This window comes from Rhinoraja longicauda, chromosome 9, assembly GCF_053455715.1.
Source record: "Rhinoraja longicauda isolate Sanriku21f chromosome 9, sRhiLon1.1, whole genome shotgun sequence".
NCBI lineage: Eukaryota > Metazoa > Chordata > Chondrichthyes > Rajiformes > Arhynchobatidae > Rhinoraja > Rhinoraja longicauda.
In genome coordinates, this window is record NC_135961.1 from 38,420,752 (window position 1) to 38,443,351 (window position 22,600).

Here is a 22,600-nt window from a genome sequence, read left to right on the forward strand (position 1 = left end):
TAACTTAAGTCATACATTTTATGACTATTGTTCTTTTATTCAATACCTAGAGAAGTGGGATGTGTAAGGAAAAAGCAAAATAGAACAAACAAAACATTTTTTTCATTGTGTTGCAAAAAGTATCTCTGTTCAATAACATTTCTATTAATAGCAGAATATACTCATGATAGGCCTGACATTGTACAAGTAGTCCAGGAACTAGACTGTTGGAAATAGTCATTTTTCACACATGAATGTAGTGCAGCGCATTTGGCGTGCATACTTTTTTTTTGCTGAAAGGGTGCATTACATGCCATATTATGAATTTTGTTGTAAAATTCTGAATTTTGGACATCTAAATTATGAATTTACAAAATCAAATGTTGGGGCATCTGCAAAAAGACTTCAACAGAGGCAGAGTTGGTCAATACTGCATGTGGTTTAGTATCACAACTGAGAGAAAACGAGACAGATGGTGTTATTGTACATGTTATAAGCAACTTAAGAACATCTTGTGTTCTGGAATATCTTTGTGCAGCATTTTAACATTAGCTTTATCAGCACATACAGCACAGGAATAGGCCCCTCAGCCCAACTTGTCTATGCGGACCAAGATGCCCCATCTAGGATATCCCACGCATTGTCTGTGTCTTTCAACGGTTTGTCTCCACTGACAAGCTAAAATCATCCTGTCATACAGCGATAAATCGTGGATGTTCGGCTATGAATAGAACTCACCCAAGAGTATAAATAGGCAGCAATACAAAGGATTGTGTAGTAGGCTTACAATGTTGTTATTATGCTGCAAATTGCATTCGACAAGTTTAAATCTCAGTCCAGCAGAGGGCACCATTGCTACATTTGCAGAAACAATCTGCAAATCCCTGAATGTTAACTTATGAACCCCTTGTGTTCTGGAATATCTTTGTGCATTTTAATGTTAGCTTTATTAGAAATGGAAAAATTCAAACAGCATTCCCAAAATTAATTTTGAATGGATCTAAGAAGTTAATGCTAGTAAAGTAATGCCAGATCAAATCCATTTTACAGATTGTTAATATTCACACAACATGCTGCAGATTCAATTTGACTCTTACTTCCTCAGTTATTGGTTCTTTTGGTCAATGCTTGAAAACTTGGGTTAGTGAGGATAATTATGTGGATGCACAGTACTCGTTTCTAACCTCAAAGAAAGTTGCCCACAAAGATCTAATGCCGCCAGTTCCAAAGAGGTTATTGAGGTCCGGGAATTGTGGCAGCAAACTGGTTGAGCAGACAATTACCATGAAGAAGTCTCAGGCAGCAAAGCAGGGAGGGGGAAAAAAGCACACATTTTAAAACACAGTGTGAATTTCAAGTAGTTGTGGCAGGGCATAAACTTTAAATACAACATTTTTAAATTCTTATCCCGAAGAGCAAGGAAATGGTTTCATTTTCAAAAGAAACAGAAAGCAAATAGTCAGTCCAGACTGATACAGTTGTCGCTCCATTCAAAATCATCAGAAATATGGTTTAGGTGACTGCAGCAATAATGGAGTCATATTTGTCACATGTGTCATATTTTCCCTGTTAATGTACAGGTCATAATACTATCGGCCAATCAATAATGGAATGCGAGTTTACATTCAGATATTGAAGTCCAGTATAGTTCTATGCAAGTTTATCTTATTGATGAAAGGGGAAAATAAATCAAGCACACCTCTCTGTTCAAATTCACAAATTAGAAAAGGCAGGAAGAAGTTGATGGGGTCTTTCCAAATAGATTTTACACACTTTATGGTTAAGAAATCACTTTTAGGTTCCACTTCCTCTTATTTTGTCCCTGTGCCACACCATATTCTGGCTTGGACAACTGGATAAGTTTCAACTGGTGATAAAGTCACATGCTGTTATGAGAGATAGATCAGGCAGTCTGAGGCACAAGATTTGGTTGTCGTACATGATGAGGCACCCCATCTCAGTTCAGGATACACTCAAACAAAATTCTGTAGGGCAAAGATTCAGATGCAGCAATGAATATAGAAATGGAAGAGTATAGCTTAAAAAAAGCGGGCTTTCCACTCCTGGCACTAATTCTAGGTAAGTGGAGAAGGAAAGTGGCTTGTGGAGTGCAGCATATTGATCCCAGCCCTGCTGATGTGCAATGCTCTTGGCAGCATCGCGGGGAAGACCTCAGACTTATAGGGATGTCAGAATGGAGGAAGTATGGAGGGCAGAGCAAAGAAATGAAAGGAAACTATACAAAAATAAGTCTGGCTTAAATGGTATGTATCAAAATGCAAGGAGTGTACTGAACAGTGCAGATGAGCTAAAGGCATTAGTAGATATACAAAAGTATATTTTAGTTATTACTGAAACTAACAGCTGGCCACTTAACTTTCCTGGATACAACATTTCTAGATCAGATAGAGGGGGATAAAAGGATAGGATGGGCACTATCAATAATGATTAAAGAAAGCACATCAAATTAGGGCAAATGACTGGAACTAAACCAAAGGAAAATGGGATTATCAATTAAAAGAAACACAGCACTGATCCCAATGAAGTTAGATTTAACCCAGTTATGAGAAAATTAGATAAAATACCTTCTGTCAGGGCAGGGAGCAGAGAAGGTGATGTTATCCAACCAAGTAATGTAGCAGAACTGAGAGTGGAAACAGCTACTTAAAAAGGTAAATCAACAATAAGAATGAATAAGGAGATTTAAGTCAGTATAAAATCACAAAGAGAAAGAACAAGATTGCCAGATCTAGTCTTCTGAATTACAAGATCCTCACAGGCTGGTCATATGAATTGTCTGCTGTTAACACTGAGCTGACCGCTTAGCCTCCTATGCCACCCAAGGTAAGCTTGGGGAACAGCACCTCAAGTATATGACAGGCTTTGATGGCTTCAGTTAGCCCCTTTTTGTTTTGCTCTCTCCACCTTGCATGTAATTTAGTTCAATTTACTTTTATCCCTAAATGCCATTTGTAAAGTAATTGTTACTTTGACAATTTTGGTCTGCACCCATCACTGAATTCTTGTCCTCTCAAATCTTCTCTCTGTACTTTAAAACACGCTTGCCTTGCCTAGAAACGGAGATCCTGTCTCTCTCTCCCCACACCCACTGATGCCACCTAAATGGCTGAGGAAGTTGTGGGACGATTTAACCGAGCTGTATAAATTATGAAGGATCAAGTTGGAGTAAATAAGAAGGTCCCATTTCCCTTATTGGAAGGTCCCATTTCCCTGAATTGCCAAAATCCAGGGGTGGTGTGCAGGGAACTGAAGAAATTAGTAGATGGATGTTGAGGAGAGGGGTGGTAGGGGTCTGGAATACAGGTTGGAATAATGGCTGGGACACAAACCCTCACATCATTTAAATAGCACTTGAAGAACTTGAGGGCATAGACTAAAGGTGAGAGGGAAGGGATTTCTGAGGTACCTCGGGCAATTCCACTCGGAGGATAGTCCATATCTGGAATTATCTGTCAGAGGTAGCTACAGAAGCAGATACAATTACCACTTTTATAGACATTTGGACAGATGTATGGATGGGAAGGGATTAGAGGGCAAATGGGGCTACCCCAGTATGTTAAATTGTATTGATGAATTAATTAATTCATTCTTAAATTATATTGAAGAATTACTAGCCCCTTACCTTTGATGAAAATCCCCAGAGTTCATGGGAATGCCATTGGGGGAAGTTTAAAAACTTGCATAAACATTACTATCTAAAATAATTTTAAACATATCGATGGAACCTCCAAAACTGTCGGAATAATTTACACCAGGCATGACTATCAAACTGTAGCTACTTTGTTAGCAATAACTTGTCAGACCAGGACCAGAGAACGCTCTCTTGCTTGACTGTTCTCCTTGCCTGACAGGTTATTGCTAATAAAGTAGTTACATAGAAAATAGGTGCAGGAGTAGGCCATTCGGCCCTTCGAGCCTGCACCACCATTCAATATGATCATGGCTGATCATCCAACGCAGTATCCCGTACCTGCCTTCTCTCCATACCCCCTGATCCCTTTAGCCACAAGGGCCACATCTAACTCCCTCTTAAATATAGCCAATGAACTGGCCTCAACTACCTTCTGTGGCAGAGAATTCCACAGATTCACCACTCTCTGTGTGAAAAAAACTTTCTCATCTCGGTCCAAAAAGACTTCCCCCTTATCCTTAAACTGTGACCCCTTGTTCTGGACTTCCCCAACATCGGGAACAATCTTCCTGCATCTAGCCTGTCCAACCCCTTAAGAATTTTGTAAGTTTCTATAAGATCCCCCCTCAATCTTCTAAATTCCAGCGAGTACAAGCCGAGTCTATCCAGTCTTTCTTCATATGGAAGTCCCGCCATCCCAGGAATCAATCTGGTGAACCTTCTCTGTACTCCCTCTATGGCAAGAATGTCTTTCCTCAGATTAGGAGACCAAAACTGTGTGCAATACTCCAGGTGTGGTCTCACCAATGCCCTGTACAACTGCAGCAGAACCTCCCTGCTCCTATACTCAAACCCCCTCGCTAACGAATGCCAACATACCATTCGCTTTCTTCACTGCCTGCTGCACCTGCATGCCTACTTTCAATGACTGGTGTACCACGGCACCCAGGTCTCGTTGCATCTCCCCTTCTCCTAATCAGCCACCATTCAGGTAATAGTCTGCTTTCCTGTTCTTGCCACCAAAGTGGATAACCTCACATTGATATACTGCATCTGCCATGCATTTGCCCACTCACCTAACCTATCCAAGTCACGTTGCAGCCTCCTAGCATCCTCCTCACAGCTAACACTGCCCCCCAGCTTCGTGTCATCTGCAAACTTGGAGATGTTGCATTCAATTCCCTCGTCCAAATCATTAATGTATATTGTAAATAGCTGGGGTCCCAGCACTGAGCCTTGCGGTACCCCACTAGTCACTGCCTGCCATTCTGAAAAGGACCCGTTTATTCCTACTCTTTGCTTCCTGTCTGCCAGCCAGTTCTCTATCCACATCAATACTGAACCCACAATACCGTGTGCTTTAAGTTTGCATACTAATCTCTTATGTGGGACCTTGTCGAAAGCCTTCTGGAAGTCCAGATATAACACATCCACTGGTTCTCCCTTATCCACTCTACTAGTTACATCCTCAAAAAATTCTATAAGATTCGTCAGACATGATTTACCTTTCATAAATCCATGCTGACTTTGTCCAATGATTTCACCACTTTCCAAATGTGCTGCTAACCCATCTTTAATAACTGACTAGCATTTTCCCCACTACCGATGTTAGACTAACTGGTTTGTAATTCCCTGTTTTCTCTCTCCCTCCCTTTTTGAAAAGTGGGGTTACATTAGATTCTGGAGTAGTTCCTGAGGATTGGAGGGTAGCTAAAGAGTTTTGAAAAATTATCACTAATGCATCCACTATTTCTGGGGCTACCTCCTTAAGCACTCTGGGATGCAGCCTATCTGGCCCTGGGGATTTATCGCCCTTTAATCCATTCAATTTACCTAACACCACTTCCCGACTAACCTGGATTTCACTCAGTTCCTCCATCTCATTTGACCCCCGGTCCCCTGCTATTTCCGGCAGATTATTTATGTCTTCCTTAGTGAAGACAGAACCAAAGTAGTTATTCAATTGGTCTGCCATGTCCTTGTTCCCCATGATCAATTCACCTGTTTCTGACTGCAAGGGACCTACATTTGTTTTAACTAATCTTTTTCTCTTCGCATATCTATAAAAGCTTTTGCAGTCAGTTTTTATGCTCCCTGCCAGTTTTCTTTCATAATCTATTTTCCCTTTCCTAATTAAGCCCTTTGTCCTCCTCTGCTGGACTCTGAATTTCTCCCAGTCCTCTGGTAGGCTGCTTTTTCTTGCTAATTTGTACGCTTCATTACAGTCTGATAGTCACTCGCATCTGGTGTAATTTATTCCGTTACATGGTTGGCATGGACAAGGTGGGTCCACACTGCACAGCTCTGGACACGCTGCTGGAGGTGGGCTTATTCTCGGTAGCTCTTCCTTGACCCACACAGATAAAGTGGGGAAAACCATCTCCTTCCACATCTAAATTTTGCACGATTCAAAGGTTCTAAGGCAATTAATTTTCACTCATTTTGTGACAAAAACCTGCAGCAGCATTAAACCAGTCAGAATCTATTTCTTTTCTGGCAAGGATGGATCAAATATTTCAGCAACTATGGTGATAAAAGATGCAACACTAAAGGAAGACTCAAATTTAGTAAAATACAAATGCATTTAAATAAGTTAGAAGCATATTTTTATGTTATTAGAAAAAGACTGAATTCTTCAGTTACACCACTTTTTTTGAAAAAAGGTAATTTCCATTTAGATTGAAATGTCATAATATCGAAAGCCTCAATACGTCAGATCTTTTAGTGGCACTATTAGTGTGGCATTCTCCAACAACATCCAATTTCACCATGTCTCGTTACTGTGTCAATGGCTTCATGCATCACATACATCATAAAGGATATAAAATTCATCCTATCCTTTTTACGCAGATTACGATACCGTTCCATACAGTGATCTGCTCACAAAAGAATCACAGTAATTTAGATGCACCGTCCTCCAACCCTAGCACCTGCCGCAAGGTCTCTTCAAAAAATATATTTTAGCTCCATTTTGAAGTATACCAGTCCCCATGGAAATTAATTATTTTGCTTCATTTCACTGTTACCGTAGCTGGAGCCCTTTTGTATTTCTGTCATTCCGATCATCCATCGCATACCAACAGAGGCTGGAAAACAAAGACGTAAAGCAGATACATCAATATGATGCTAATGCAAGAAATCAAATTAAGAACCCCTTCATTTGCAATCTTTGTAAGTTAGTTTAGCTTTGGATGCAGCATGTCTTCAGTCAATCGACCTTCACGTTCAAATGCCAGCAAACATTTTTCTGGAGTTGGGTCAGACCGCAGTATAGATAGTTTATAGACACAAAGTGCTGGAATAACTCATCGGGTCAGGCAGCATCTCTGGAGAAAAGGAATAGGTGAGGTTTCAGGTCGCAACCCTTCTTCAGACTGAAGATAGATGATTTGGCAGCTGCAGGACAAGAGCAGAACTGAGAATAAGGTGCACCTTACACAAAGTGTCAGGAACTAAAAAGTGGGCCAAACAAGGCAGAAGTTTTTTTATGATTTATGTCAACGATTTTGGAAACAAGATTTCCAGATTTGCATACAACAGATCTGGAGGGGAACACGGAAGTTAGCACAGAGGAGGACAGCAATAAGTCGCGATAAAACTAATAAACAAGCAGCCGGACTTTAATTAGCTAATTATGTGTTCAAGTGGCGTAGTAAATAGTGGTAAGTAATTCTTGCAAAATACGAATTTAAGTGGTAGAAGAGCAGAGATCTGGGAATGCACAAAGATAAATGATCAAAAATAGCAACACACCTTAATAAATCCTTTAATGAAAATGGAGATAAGCTATCTTGGATCTTGGTTGGGTCATACTTGGAGTACTATGTTTGGTTTTCTAGTTGCTCCATTTGAGAAAGATATTAGGAAGGATGAAAATCCCTCAAAGGATAACAGAAATACAAGGTTGCAATTATCAGGAAAGATTAGTTCTGAGGTTCTTTTGGAATGGCTGAGAGATGGAGGTCTAAAATTCTGAGTAGACACAAGGAGCATCACCATCTGAGAGGAGACAATCCCATCAAGACAAGATCGTAAATATCTCTTGTGAATTTTTTGGTAACTAAGGGTGGCACAGTGACGCAGCAGTGTAGTTGCTGCCCAACATCGCCAGAGACCCAGGTTCAATCCTGACTATGGATGCTATATGTACGGAGTTTATACCCTCTCCCTGTGACCACATGGGTTTTCTCTGGGTGCTCCAGTCTCCTCCCACACTCCAAAGACGTACAGGTTTGTAGGTTAATTGGCTTCTGTAAATTTTTATTTGCCCCCTAGACTGTAGGATAGTGCTAGTGTATAGGCTGATCGCTGATCGGTCGAAGGGTATGTTTCCACTCTGTATCTTTAAATCTAAAGGGTATGGTAATAATGGGATACTCAACTACAGGATGCAAATACAATGCATTTAAAAGCCAAGTAGAAAAGCATTGAGGAACAAAGATTATGGTTAAAGTGTAAAGGATGAGAAGGTTCAAGCATAAACCCAGTATGGACTAATTTAGCAAAGTGCCCACTTTTCTGTTGCTTACTCCTGAAATTTGATACAACTTGGAAGATATTACCTAAGAGCTATATTCACTACTGGAATAATACTGCAAGCCAACTTTCAAATAACTAATCATAATTGCAAATTGATGATTAGTGGTCTGCCTCAATAACTATAAAATTGTACAAAATAATGTATCCCCAACTATGTTCTATTAAAATATTTACTTAAACATGAGATACCACATCGTAAAGAACTGAAAAGCCTAACCTTTTCCTCTGCCCACCCGAGTGCCAGAGCCTCATCTTAAGATAACCTTCAGATTGCTGTTCTCGACACTGACTAGTCTTCCAACAATATACCTTTTAACACATTTCAAATATTCAGAAATTATATCATATTAAAATAACTTTCTAAAGTCTATGGTTTTGGATACAAATCTATTTGATAAGCAGAAAACAACTACACTAAATGGTAAAACACAAAGTGCTGGAGGAACTCATCGGTACCAGCATCTGCAGTTATTTTCTTACACTACCTGTTGCTCCACTGCGATTTCTCCTCAAGGTATGTCCACTTTGAAGAAGTTCTCCTCCTCACTTCGACGAGTTTAGCAACATGCTCTCTCGCTGCTCCCCCTCTGTGATTTCTCCTGCCCTCCTGCTCTACGACTACATTTTGACCCAGACTCGCTATCACAGCCACATCTGCTTTCTTGGGACTTGCCTGCGCCTCCATCTTCTGCCTAGGAACAGCACCTCATATTTCGCCTGGGCAGCTTGCAGACCAGCGGTATGAACATTGACTTCTCCAACTTTAGATAGTTCCTCTGTCCCTCTCTTCCCCTCCCCCTTCCCAGATCTCCCACTGTCTTCCTGTCTCCACCTATATCCTTCCTTTGTCCCGCCCCCCTGACATCAGTCTGAAGAAGGGTCCCGATCCGAAACGTCACCCATTCCTTCTCTCCTGAGATGCTGCTTGACCTGCTGAGTTACTCCAGCATTTTGTGAATAAATGGACAGACGACATTTTGGGTCGGGACCTTTCTTCGGGCCAATTGTCCATTCCCTCCACAGATGCTGCCTGATGTCACGTTCGTCCTGCACTTTTGTGTTTTCCTCAAGATTCCAGTATATGCAGTTTCTTGTGCCTATATTAAATGGAAGTAGTGACTTTTTTTATTTCAATCCTGAGGACAACTGGACAGTCCTGTCTACTGTTTGAGAAGGGACATTCGGTCTATTCAGTGTTTTTGTTCCCACTAAAAGCATTATTTTTAAACAAGGGAGTAGGGAGTAGAACAGACACAACACAACTGCCAAAATACAGCTATAAATTACTCATGGCTGGGCTTGTGCTGACAAGCAATTAGGTTTTGATAATCTAAATTCATTAGGAAATAAATATACACACAAGCAAAATAGCCACACTAGGTTCCAAAAGCACACATTACTCATGCAATTACAGCACGAGTTGGGATGAGTTTTACCCAGGTATTTATCGAAGGTCAATAACGAATCTCAATGCAATTTAAAATAAAACTTATTATTTACCACTATAGCAAGTGAAAATGCATCATAGTACAAAATAAAAATGCAGTGAATATGAACTGGACCAGGAACAGACATGCAGGGCGAGGATATCCAAAATGTGTATTCCATAATAAATTAGCAAACCTCAACAGCTACCATTCATCACAATGGACTGCACCACATTCCAACAAACACATTCTGATCACATTGCAGATATTGTTAGCAATTTCATTGGTACAACTATAGATCTGTAGTTTTGGGTACAAGACTGATATGCTGAGACGTTATTATTTAGGTAGCAGGAATGCAGAAAGACTTATGTATTAACCATAACGGTATACATACGACCTGAACAAGTTTTATAATATATAAACATAGCACAAAAAGTAAGGAAATTTGTGTTTGGTAGATTATTTCTTTGTTGTAACAATGCTTCTTGGCAATAAATCTTATACCTTTGTAAAGCCTGTTTATTTCCCTTTTAAATTGTGCCACATTTGTAAGGAACATGCATTTGTGGGATGAGCAGCAGAGCTGAGTATATGGGTTGCACCCATGAAAAATTTGCCAAATCTTCTCTGCCAATGCCAAACACCTTATTCTGCTGTTGCTATTGACTCTTGTTTTGAGCTTCTGGTACCCCCAGGTGCTGACAAGAATGGGATGCCATCCCACAACAGTGTGTGACCAGGCTGGTGACCAGCATGAGGAGGAGGTGCCAGGCTGTTATGGCTGTGTATGGTTCTTGCACACGCTACTGTGGCTCCTGTTTATTAAATGAATAAATTGTTAAATTGCCAATATGTCTTGTTTCTTCAGACTTCAATCATCCAATCCACCAAACAACACCGAACAAGAGTCAATGGCAGAATAAGCTGTTTGGCATTGGCAGAGAAGATTTGGCATAAAAATGGGCGGAGGGTTGTGTAGCGGATTTTGAGGATATAGTAAAGATTTAAACAGAATGTCAGAAAGTGCGAATCTTTGGATTACTCCTGCTGCCAATATGCCAGTGAGTACAGATATAAGAGACTGCAGATATGCATGGATGCATGGCTGGAGAGAGGGTAGAAGAATGAGGACTTTAGATTTCTGAGATGGTGGGACCAGTTCAAAGGAGGGACCAAGAGGAAGATGGGAAGGTTGGCCCCATGCAGGTTATATGGATTGTGGAGTGGACCCCAATGTCCCCTCTGGGAGATTTACTGGGCCTATGGTTGAGGATATCGTTGACAAGGGTTGGCTAAGGATGCAACACTGAAGGGGAGATAAACCTTTGCAGAAAATGACAGGTAATATTTATGCAAGAACAGTATGCATTCATACAAGATTAAATAGAATACAGGAAGGTCTGAGACATGGTTACAACACATATATGTAAATATATTAAACAAGATGGAAGGGCTACGTGTGAAATTACTCATGTAATTAGGATTAGGATAATGTGACAATGCGGGGGATACTGTTAAATATATTTGGAGCAAGATGTCCGAAGAGTTAGAGAAGGGAAGGAGTGACTGCATTGATTAAGAATTCTGCTGGGCTGCTAAGAATGGGTTTAGGTTTATTACTGTCACGTGAACCAAGTTACAGTGATAAGGTTTGTTTCATATGCTATCCGTTCAGATCAGATAACATCATAGATAAATACAATCATGTCATGCTCAAGTACAAAAGACCGAGCAAAAGGGAAGATACAGAGTGCAGAATATAGTTCTCAAGGTGTCCTAAATTCCAAGTAAATTAAGAAATAGAGGCACAATATTTTTTGCGCATTGGATTGGTAGTCTACTGTTATGTCCCATAATTTCATTGTTCGTAAGTCATTGGAGCAGTATTGCCTTCTCCCTGTAACCTTTGTCACCCTCACTAATCAAAAATCTGCCTTAAAAATACCCAATGACCTGGCCTCTACAGCCGTTGGTGGCAATGAATTCCAGATTCATCACCCTCTGAGTTGTTCTGCCAAATCCTCTCCATTCGTTGTCAGCCACTATAGACGGACAGTAAACATATATGGATCCAAATATATTTAACTCACTGGCATTATTGACCAGTAGGTTTCCAACCCAATAAATAATGGTTTAGGCTATGAATGACATACAAATATCTGAGGTAGGTGCAATTAAAAAACATTTAGGAAACAGCAAAATATCAGATTTAGAAATAGCTATGGGAATGGATAGGAACCAAGGTTAAAAACATAAAAACTATCAGATTCAAAGGCCCACTCTGCAGCCAGGTAATTACACACAGGATCATCAATAATTTTAAAGGGTTCCAAGGTTAATATTTTGCTCTGCAGTAAAAAATAAGTCTCATTTTCACTCTATTACACTTTAAAAGGATGGATTTCTATTGGCAGTACAAAACAGGTGGGTCTTGGACAATAAGAGGGTTTATTTTGGCTTAAGAATGTAAACCTTCATTTTGAAATGCATGATACTCTGAACAAACCATCCATCTCCTTGTGGTCGTATATCTTGCAATGAAGCTTTAAAAATTGACAGTCAATTAGGCAAGGAGCACAGTGCCCTTCCTGTAGCAAGCTGTCCTTGGATTGTCTGCTACTTGTTTTTCAAAAGATATTACAGTATGGCTAGATGAATGAGTAAAATTACCCAAAGAGAAAAATAGAAGTTCCAACGACCATGATAATTTGAAAGAACAATTAAAAAATAATAATTTTCCTTTTCAATACAGCATAATCTATACAAGAATTAAAAACATATCTATATATAGTATATATAAAACTAAAATTATCATCTTGTTAATATATATATATTTGTTCCCGAAGTACAGCCAAAACGGTACACGATGCATGGCAGATGCAGTTTGATGTGGATAAGTGTGAGGTTATCCACTTTGGTGGTAAGAATAAGGCGGCAGATTATTATCTGAAGGGTGTCAAGTTAGGAAAAGGGGACGTACAACGAGATATGGGTGACCTAGTGTATAAGTCACTGAAAGGAAGCATGCAGGTACAGCAGGCAGTGAAGAAAGCCAATGGAATGTTGGCGTTCATAACAAGGGGAGTTGAGTATAGGAGCAAAGAGGTCCTTCTGCAGTTATATAGGGGCCCTAGTGAGACCGCACCTGGAGTACTGTGTGCAGTTTTGGTCTCCAAATTTAAGGAAGGATATTCTTGCTATTGAGGGCGTGCAGCATAGGTTTACTAAGTTAATTATCGACTGTAGTATGTTAAAAGACTGGAGCGGCTAGGCTTGTATACACTGGAATTTAGAGGGGATCTTATCAAAACATAAGATTATTAAGGGGTTGGACACGTTAGAGGCAGGAAACATATTCCCAATATTGGGGGAGTCCAGAACTAGGAGCCACAGTTTAAGAATAAGGGCTAGGCCATTTAGAACGGAGATGAGAAAAAACTTTTTCAGTCGGAGTTGTAAATCTGTGGAATTCACTGCCTCAGAATGCAGTGGAGGTCAAGTCTCTGAATGCATTCAAGAGAGAACTAGATAGAGCTCTTAAGGATAGCGGAGTCAGGGGGTATGGGGAGAAGGCAGGAACGGGGTACAGATTGAGAATGATCAGCCATGATCACATTGAATGGTGGTGCTGGCTCGAAGGGCCAAATGGCCTACACCTGCACCTATTGCCTATTGTCTATTGATAGATAGCGTGACAATTTTAGGCCCACCTTACTCACCATTTGCCTGCGGTTCAAATGGTTGTTATATTTTTTTTTTATTCCACTTTTTAAACTTAAAAACCTTTTAAAACTTTAATAAATTTGATTGCCTCTACCACCTCCCCCCAACGCGTCCTGATTGGCTACCTCCGTGTTTGACGTCACAATGGGAACCCAATAGGTCGGCGCGTGCGCAGTTGGGGGAGGGTTGCCGCTCGGAGGGGGGCAGGACCTGCCCGAGTGACAGGAGTGGCGGCCAATGGGGGGGGGGGGGGGAGAAGGTGAGCTCTCCTGCGCACAGGGCTGGAGAGTGAGTGGCTCCCTCTCCCTTCTCGCCCTCCCCCGGGGTAGTTTTAAGGGGGGTTGAGGGGAGATGGAGTGTCGTCAGTTGGCGGAGGGTTGCTGGGCCCGCAGGAGAGGTTTGGACAGATGGTTGCCGGGCCCGCAGGAGAGATTTGGGCCCATCCACGCCAAGCTAGTTGCTATTAAAAACGAGAAACATTACGAAGTCCATTTCAGTACAATTTTTACAATCAAGTTTACACAAAGCTATCACGGGTATGGGTTGGAAGGCCAAAGATAATGGCAACAAAATCTTTATCCGCATATGGACACATAATATAATAAACTAAGTTCAAATGATGCAAAATTTCTCACATCAGCTATTTTTAGTGAGTTTTTAAAGGGCCAAATTTCACTAGGGTTTCCAACATTGCACAGACAGAGAAGGATTTTGACCAGAAATCCCAGGTTTTAAGTCTGCATTCAGACTTTTAGTTGTTGGGTTGGGTGTGGCCCATTCATTTGGAAAGGAAGAACAAGGCAAGTTACATTTGCAATAAAAAAGCATTTGTTTAATGTTTTTAATTATTTTAAAGGCGGTTAAAATAAACATTATAACAACATTAAGGGGTTCAATTGTCTATTAGTGTTTATCTTCCAGAAACATAAAATAGGGTAGGGTGGAAGGAGAATTGTAAAGAACTAGGTTTTGTTTCAAAACAAAACTTTTCAATCTAGGAGTTAAATTATTAAACATGCAATCGGGCATCTGGACTCTTGATCTAGAGATGTGCAAATTTAAATCGATATAATTAAATAATTAAGCAGTGAACAGTTATTATCAGCAATGATGCCCGTTAAACCATCAGCTGTTGTAAAATCACAGCTTGTTCAGAAGCCTATCGTTATCTGGTTTAGACTGAACACGCTTCTGGTTTCAGACCCGTACTCCGCAATGGTCAAACAAGTCTCTCAGTTGAAATGAAAAATGATTTCTAACCTTGCCACCAACCCTCACATACAAATGAAGAACTACAGGACAGCTTTTGGACAGGCACACAAATATGCGAGGAGTGGAGAGATATGGATCACGTGCAGAGAGGAGTTTCCCGCTGAGTGTCTGTCCCGCTGAGTTACTCCAGCATTTTGTGTCTATCTTTGATGTAATCAGCATCTGCAGTTCCTTTCTATACATTTTGTCTACACCACTACGAAATCTCCTCAAGGTACGCCTACTTTGAAGTTCTTTCTTAGTCTGAAGGGTTTCAACCCGAAACATTACCCATTCCTTCTCTCCAGAGATGCTGCCTGCCCCACTGAGTTACTCCAGCATATTGTGGCTATCATGTTTGGCATAGACACTGTGGGCCGAAGGGCCTGTTCCTGTTGTACTTTTCATGTTCTATGTTAGTAACCTTCAACTTGGTAATCAGAGAAAGATGTTATTTCAGTCTGTAGACCATGTTTACAGAATTTGCATCACATTAGTACACATTCCAGATAGACATACAACACTTTAATAGTATGCTAACTATGACACAAGTAAAAAGAATTCCACATTAGATCTGAACGTACGTTTGCATAGGATACAGTGTACATTTTAGGTTGCAAATAGGCAAGTGGAGATAATCTAAACCAAGGACAATATTTTGAGGTGGTTAGTGGCACACAAGCAAATATTTTATGCTCATGAATGTATTAAGATATAGAAGTCTGAAGAAGGGTCTCGACCCAAAATGTCATCCATTCCTTCTCTCCTGAGATGCTGCCTGACCTGCCGAGTTACTCCAGCATTTTGTGAATAAATATTAAGATATAGAGATAATTTTCCTTACAAACCTCAGCATCCATCACGTTGGTGACTGCATAGGTTCAGACAAGGTAAATTTTACAAAACTAGGATAAAATAAGGAAAAAGCGACATTGGCCGAGGGTTAGCATCCAAAAGCTGGCCGTGTCATGCACCACCTTCGGTGCAACACACTGAACTCACAAGTTGTGCCTTTTCCACATCGATTTATAAAACCATGGGGAAAATGCAACTCTTTCCAGCAATACATGCATCACACACATGCTTTTCAAAGAGAGAAATGCAATATTATCACCAAGAGAGAGAGTGTACCTGCATATTGTCACCAACTTAAGAGAGTACACCTGCATATAGAGAGACAAAAATCATACGAAATATAACCAGGTATGCGAGTGAGGTAAAAAAAAAAAAAGAGGAAAAGAGCCGGGCGCTTGCATACCGGGGGTCACAAAATTGGAATTTTTTAGAAAATGTACAGACAAAATTACCAGTTTCAAGCCTCAGTGCATTTCAAAGTAAAAACAGACATTTTGAAGTAAATTCGCACATTAATTGATAATCAGCCCAAAAAGGTGGTAACTGGCTTTTCTGCTGTGTTTTAGATTTTAACCCTGTCTTAATTAATTTAGTTATATAATCTTGCACTTAAATTTAATATTTACTCATTACAGTTCCACCACTGATTTTCTGGCAATCTTGGTTCCAGAGCTTTGCTGGTTTATCCAGCAGGCCAAGGAAATCGGCCATGGGGATAGATTTGCTGGCCCCAGCTGGGCTGGAGTTCCAGAGCCCCGGCCGCAGGTTGCAAATTCAACCCACCGATCGGCCGTGGAAGTCCCGATGAAGTCGAGATTGGCTGCCTTGCCCAGCCTAGGTGCCACATTTTCGGGGAGAGTTCCAGGGCGTGGGGGATTTCTTGCGGAACCCCTAGCGACCTCTAGCGGAACCCTTAGCGTTCATTACAAGTCTATACATCATTTATTTCTTTTTTCTTTTTTTTCGATCTGATTTCTCCATTTATTTGGCAAAGTGAAAAACGCGGAAATCATGCAAAAAGCGCAGAAAATTGATTTTAAAAACGCAGAAATCCGCAGAAACTTGAAAAATTCACATGCCGTATAACACATTTAGGCAATCTTATACTGTAGCTAAAAAGATGCAAATATTCTCCACTAATCATCTGCTTTTCAGGTTTGGATTGGCTCTTCAAATGCTTCAGTTGAGATCACATCATACATGCCTGCACCATGCCCTCAGCAATCAACACCAAACAATTTCCTGCTATTAATCAGAAAATAATGCTGTAAAATGTAAACGCACCTGTTATTCTGAAATTGAAGGTCCTGTTATAGGATTAGTCATTGAAATACATTGGGTCTTTGCTTTCCTGATGGCTCAGATTTTATACAATCCCTGGGCTCAATTATCAGTTATAAACTGATATCAATTAGGACAAAATCAGGAACACCAATTACTGCCAACTAAAAAGAGAAATAATTGGATCTTGAATTCCTAACCACAGTTTCAAAGCAGGAATCCTGCTTTAAATCTGCACAAGTGAATCTAAATCATTTAGGGTTGGATTCAGTTGTTATCCATCACTGGCTTCCTGCCAAAGAATTTGCCAGAATCACTGTGAGGCTCAAAGGACAGGTGTAGAAGTCAGCCGTTCCCTTAGGAATGTAATCGAGCAAAGTGAGGAGATTGGCAAGAAATTGGAAAAGGAAGAAGTGTAAAGTCAATGCAGAGAGATTTATTTTGGAACAAATTAAATCAAGCCCCACTGAGGAAAAGAAAATTTAATTTTTATGCTATGCATAGTTAATTATGCATATTGGTTCCAATTGACACTTTTCTTAAACCTTTGACTTTTAACTCCGAGACCTTCAAGACTTAAATCAGAGCCAACACCATCAACAGTGGGTCATTATGACTTCTGCGTAATTTCTAGAACAGCTCACAAGACATACATCCCTCCTCCCCAACCGTGTGGGTTTGAGGATGTTCTTCAGCAGCTCTCACACATACGGCTTTATGTGCAAATTACACATTACAAATGCAGCAAATCCACTCTCATATACCACTCGACAAGTGGAATTTTAATCATCTTTCCACTTTCCTTGTATGTTGATGGTGGCTGCTATCAGGGTAATGCAGAAATGCAGGGTATTGCATGACATTGAGGGAAGGTCTCTGTAGGGGATTGATATATGTGTGGAGGGGTGCATTGCAAAGAACGTTTAAGTTCAGCGAGTGCAAGTAATAAACGGATGGAATATGCTTAACAGAAAAGACTGGGAAAGGATGGGGTTGATGCATACAGCAGGATATATGTGAATGTGCAATTGTACCCATCTTTCCCGCTGTGCTTGGGTCTTTAAAATATTTCAAAATATACTTTATTCGCGAAATATATACAAAACATGTTCCTTACAAAACTCCATCCGACATTCTTGGAGGCTGTATATACATTCAATATATACATTCAATACATACATTCAATACACCAATTACACAAAATTACCTCCCACCCTTGCCACTCATGTGGCCCACTGGCGTGGAATCCCTTCCCTTATTTTGAGGGGCGTCTCCACCACACCCTGCCCCCCATGTCCTGCAGCGGAGGACCCTGTGCTTGGGTCTTTAAAATGGTTCCTGCATTAGGAGCTCAATGCAATGCTTCTGCTGCTGGCCTCTTGATGTGCCTCTAGTCCTACCGCCTTTGTAGCAGCACGAACAGCTTCTTTGTCCCAATAGTGGGAAAGTACATCTCTTTCCAACTTTTAATGGTAAATTAAAGGAGATATCAATGAGGCAGGGTATAATCGAACTGTCCAGAATCCATTCACATAGTTCCAGATCCCGGGTTTGGATTGGCTCTTCAAATGCTTCAGTTGAGATCACATCATGCATGCCTGCACCGTGCCCTCAGCAATCAACACCAAACAATTAAATACATGAGAATGGGATGGCTCAGTCAAATTGCTACTGATCAACATGCTGAACGATATTCTGGGTTTCCCCTGTACCATAGTGATAGGATTCTAAATGCTGCTCTGAGTTACGAATGTCTCCAATCAGATTTTTAAACCATCCAACTGGAAAAATCTTTTTAAAATAAAAAGCTGAAATATGACCTCAACAGCATTGAATAGCAATAAGCACTCCCCTGCCCATAAAGGTACTGAATTAATAACCTTTGAATTTAATTACCTTCTTCCCTGCACAACAACAGAAACTGCAATTTATTTCTTCTGAAATGACTAAAGGCTTGGTAGACATTAGACCCATAAACTCATTCTATCCTTTAAAAAAAAAACTTACTTTGCATTAAATGTCAAGCATTAAGTTGAGAGTTGGTTTTACTGGCTGGCTAAACAATCAACAATTAAAATCTAAATCAACCTTTAAATTCGGAGACAAGGTGCAGTGGTAACCTAAATACTTTAGTTTCTACTAAATCTAGAATTAAACAGGCTACTCAATCCAGGCAACTGTTGGAGTGACCCTTCACCAATTATCTTTGTAGACACAAAATGCTGGAGTAAATCAGCGGGTCAGGCAGCCTTTCTGGAGAAAAGGAATAGGTGATGTTTCGGGTTGAGACCCTTCCACAGCCTATTCCTTTTTTCCCCACAGTTGCTGCCTGACCCACTGACTTACTCCAGCATTTTGTGTCTATCATCATTGTAAACCAGCATCTGCAGTTCTTTCATACCAATTTTCTTTGAGCAGGTATTTGAATCGCAAGCATTGCACCAGACCATGCTGACAGCTAGCCAGCAATTCCAGTGCATGTTTGATGCACGTCAGCACATTCTGGACTCCTATAGATGTATCAAATACACTGGAGGTCACATCTGATTTCTCAATCCTCCGAAGGACTTGGCATTGGTAGGTACTACAGGATGCTGAGTTGAGCAGCCAGATACATTTCATATCTGCCTCTCAGGTTTCTCTACATTCAGTTGCATTCTAAAAAGGGTAAGTAAAGGCAAGTCACACTTTTTTCTAAAATAACAAAATTTCAATATTCATTGAAAAATACTTTAATTTACCCAACATAAATGTGGCTTAAGAAATACTTAGTTGAAAATATTTTAAATTATTAAAATTGAAAACAGTTTCTAAATATCTTGAATCAGAGACATTTAGAAGGCCCTTTCCACTGTTTCTAACAGTACTAGCTATCAGAAGGGACTCAGGATGGTTTAAGGACCAAGCCTTAGTTTTTGCTGCACTTTGCTTAATAATTTGTGTCTCAATTTCTGTCACGACATAGTAGGACATGGTCATAAAAGGCAAGTGCAACTGTGAGCAACAAATGGAAGGCAAATATAATCCTGCTGACAACCACTCCACAACCACATTTAGTTTTTTTTAAACTTTCAACTACATCAGGAATTAGGTACAGCTAACTCAGTGTAACAAAGATACTGCACATAGATGGCATTCCTCCTGTGAAAATCTAGCTAACAAGCATTGGGTAGAATATTCACACCCGCATAGTCAACTTGAACCCAACGAAGATCTAACTTAAAACTATTTTTCTCTATGCACCAGTTGTACAATGTACACAGTAAAATCATGGGTGATTTCCATAAATATTTGCACAAGAATTGTTTTAAAGATCAGGCCAAGGGTCTACAAGGCTTTTTCTGAGGTGATAATTTTGCTTAAAGTTGTCAATGTTAAAAAAGGTTTTCACAACAACATAAAATAGTCTTTTTATGATCATCAATATATCCACAGAAACCATATTGTATCGCACACAGGATATGGCAGTACGGTCCACTGTATCGATGCCAGCGCCAACAGGACAATCCTAGTACAACGATCTCATCAGTGCATTCCCCCCCCACCCCCACCCCTTATTTCCCTGTAGCTTATTCTCTTTCATGTGCAACAACTTCTCTTTGATTCTCTTTATTCCCCACAAGTAATTTAAGGTGGCTAATTAACCCACCTGCAAGTCTTTGAAATGTGGGGGGAAAGCAATACACCTATCAGAAACTCAACACAGGCAGCACCCAAAGTCAGGCTCAAAAGTAAGCCCTTGGAGTCACAAGACAGCCACATTTAACTGCCACCCCACCATACTACACAACAATGTCAACTTGCTTTATAGAACCATATTTAGCAAAGCATATTGCAAACCAATTTAACATTAAATTAAAAACTATTATTACTGAACAAAACCTGGACTACTGATTGCCACCAACGGTGGGGGAAACTTTTTTTCAACCTCTTACCTCGACGGAGATGCGATCTTTTTCCATATCATATCTCCGTCCCTACTGCGGCCTAACATCGTGGAGTTGGCGGCCTTTCCTGGAGACCAACTCGGCGCTCCAAGCTGCGGGGGTCTGCGAGACTTTAACATCGCAGAGTTTGCGATCCCTTTGTCATGGATTGAAGCTCCAACTGCAGGGCCTGTGGGCTTTAACATTGTGAAGCCCGTGGTCTCTGGTAAGAAGAAGCCGACTCAGGAGCTCCATGCCGCGGAGAGTTTCAATCACCCCGACAGGGGCTTCCATCGATGGCTGCCCGATGGGCCCGACTGTGGATGGTTTGACTACCCCGACCGTGGGAGAACAAAGAGGAAGAAGTTTGAACTTTATTGCCTTCCATCACAGTGAGGAACGTGGAATCCACTGCGGTGGATGGTTATGTTAACTTTTATGTGGGTGTGTGTCTTGTTGCTTTTCACTTAGCATGGCTGTATGGTAACTCAAATTTCACTGTGCCTTAATTGGTACATGTGACAATAAAGTGACCTTGAAACCTTGAATTTAAAGTAAATCAAATATTTTTTTAATTAACAATGGCTGTGGGTTATTTAGAGTTAACAAAAAAAAGCACTAGAAATTCTTCAGGCATTTTCTACATTTGTAGATAATCAAATGTTTACTCATTAATTTTACTTTAACATTTATGCACTTCAGCTTACTATCAGCTCATTTTCTATTTAGAATAGAACAATAACACCAAGTCATAGTCATAGAGTGATACAGTGTGGAAACAGGCCCTTCGGCCCAACGTCCACACCAGCCAACATGTCCCAGCTACACTAGTCCTATCTGCCTGCGTTTGGTCCATATCCCTCTAAACTTGTCTTATCCATGTCTAACTGTTTCTTAAATGTTGGGATAGTCCCAGTCTCAACTACCTCCTCTGGCAGCTTGTTCCATACACCCACCACTCTTTGTGTGAAAAGGTTACCCCTCAGATTCCTATTAAATCTTTTCCCATTCACCATGAACCTATGTCCTCTGGTCCTTGATTCCCCTACTCTGGGCAAGAGATTCTGTGCATATACCTGATCTATTTCTTTCACGATTTTATACACCTCTATAAGATCACTCCTCATTCTCCTGCCTACTCAACCTCTCCCTATAGCTCAGACCCTCTCTTTCTGAAAAGCAAGAAATAGTTTGTATCATCTCAGTCACTTTGATTATTTACATCATATTAAACATCTTCACAATCAAGTACAATGTTAATACTACATTAGTGGTGTGAATTTTTAAATATAGCTAATCTCCCAAATGGTTTTCAGAACCAAAATGTTATTTGTTCAAATGCCCTGAACTTAATCAAATGGAAATAATTCAGGAAAAATACAATTTTTTAATACAACACAAAACAATTTTGTTTTTGTACTTAAAATAAATGCAAAATGCTGGAGTAACTCAGTGGGACAGGCAGCATCTCTGGAGAGAAGGGATGGGTGAGCTTTCCCGACTCTAGTCTGAAGAAGGGTCTCGACCAAAATGTCACCCATTGCTTCTCTCCAGTGATGCTGCCTGACCCGCTGAGACAAAAATAGACATTGTGTCCATTTTCGGTTTAAACCAGCATCTGCAGCTCCTTCCTACACATTGTCTTTGTACTTTCCAGGTTAACTACACTTTCATTTCAATTTTGTTCATTTAACACAAATTATCAATATGATTAAAGTAGATTCCTTCAACAAAATTGTAAACTAACATATTTGGAAATCTTATCTCCTTCAACATTGTTATTCCCCTTGCTATCCTAGCCTCCAACAAGTTATGAGGGATATATCTGACTTTGCTTGCGCAAGCAATTGCCAATCAGACTCACCTCTGCATACACTGATTTTAACGGAGAGCAACACTGTTGCATTCAGTGCTAGCAGCCAACAGCTAAATTTCCACATTTCACCCCTTCAGTTTCCTAACAC

General features: G+C 40.4%; 1 protein-coding gene across 4 annotated transcripts in view; it reads right to left on the reverse strand.

Moving 5' to 3' along the window:
* Nucleotides 1-366: 366 nt before the first annotated feature.
* agpat4 (1-acylglycerol-3-phosphate O-acyltransferase 4 (lysophosphatidic acid acyltransferase, delta)) overlaps nucleotides 367-22,600 on the reverse strand; it is a 108,778-nt gene continuing 86,544 nt past the window's right edge. For 3 of the 4 annotated variants that reach the window (XM_078405207.1, XM_078405208.1, XM_078405210.1), the window contains 2 exons: nucleotides 6,658-6,717; nucleotides 367-2,639 (listed from right to left, as the gene is read on the reverse strand). In XM_078405207.1, the coding sequence (XP_078261333.1) occupies nucleotides 2,494-2,639; nucleotides 6,658-6,717 (206 nt within the window). In that variant the 3' untranslated portion in view covers nucleotides 367-2,493. Of the gene's footprint in view, nucleotides 2,640-3,992; nucleotides 6,718-22,600 lie in introns of those variants that run through there. The other variant, XM_078405209.1, reaches the window with a different exon arrangement.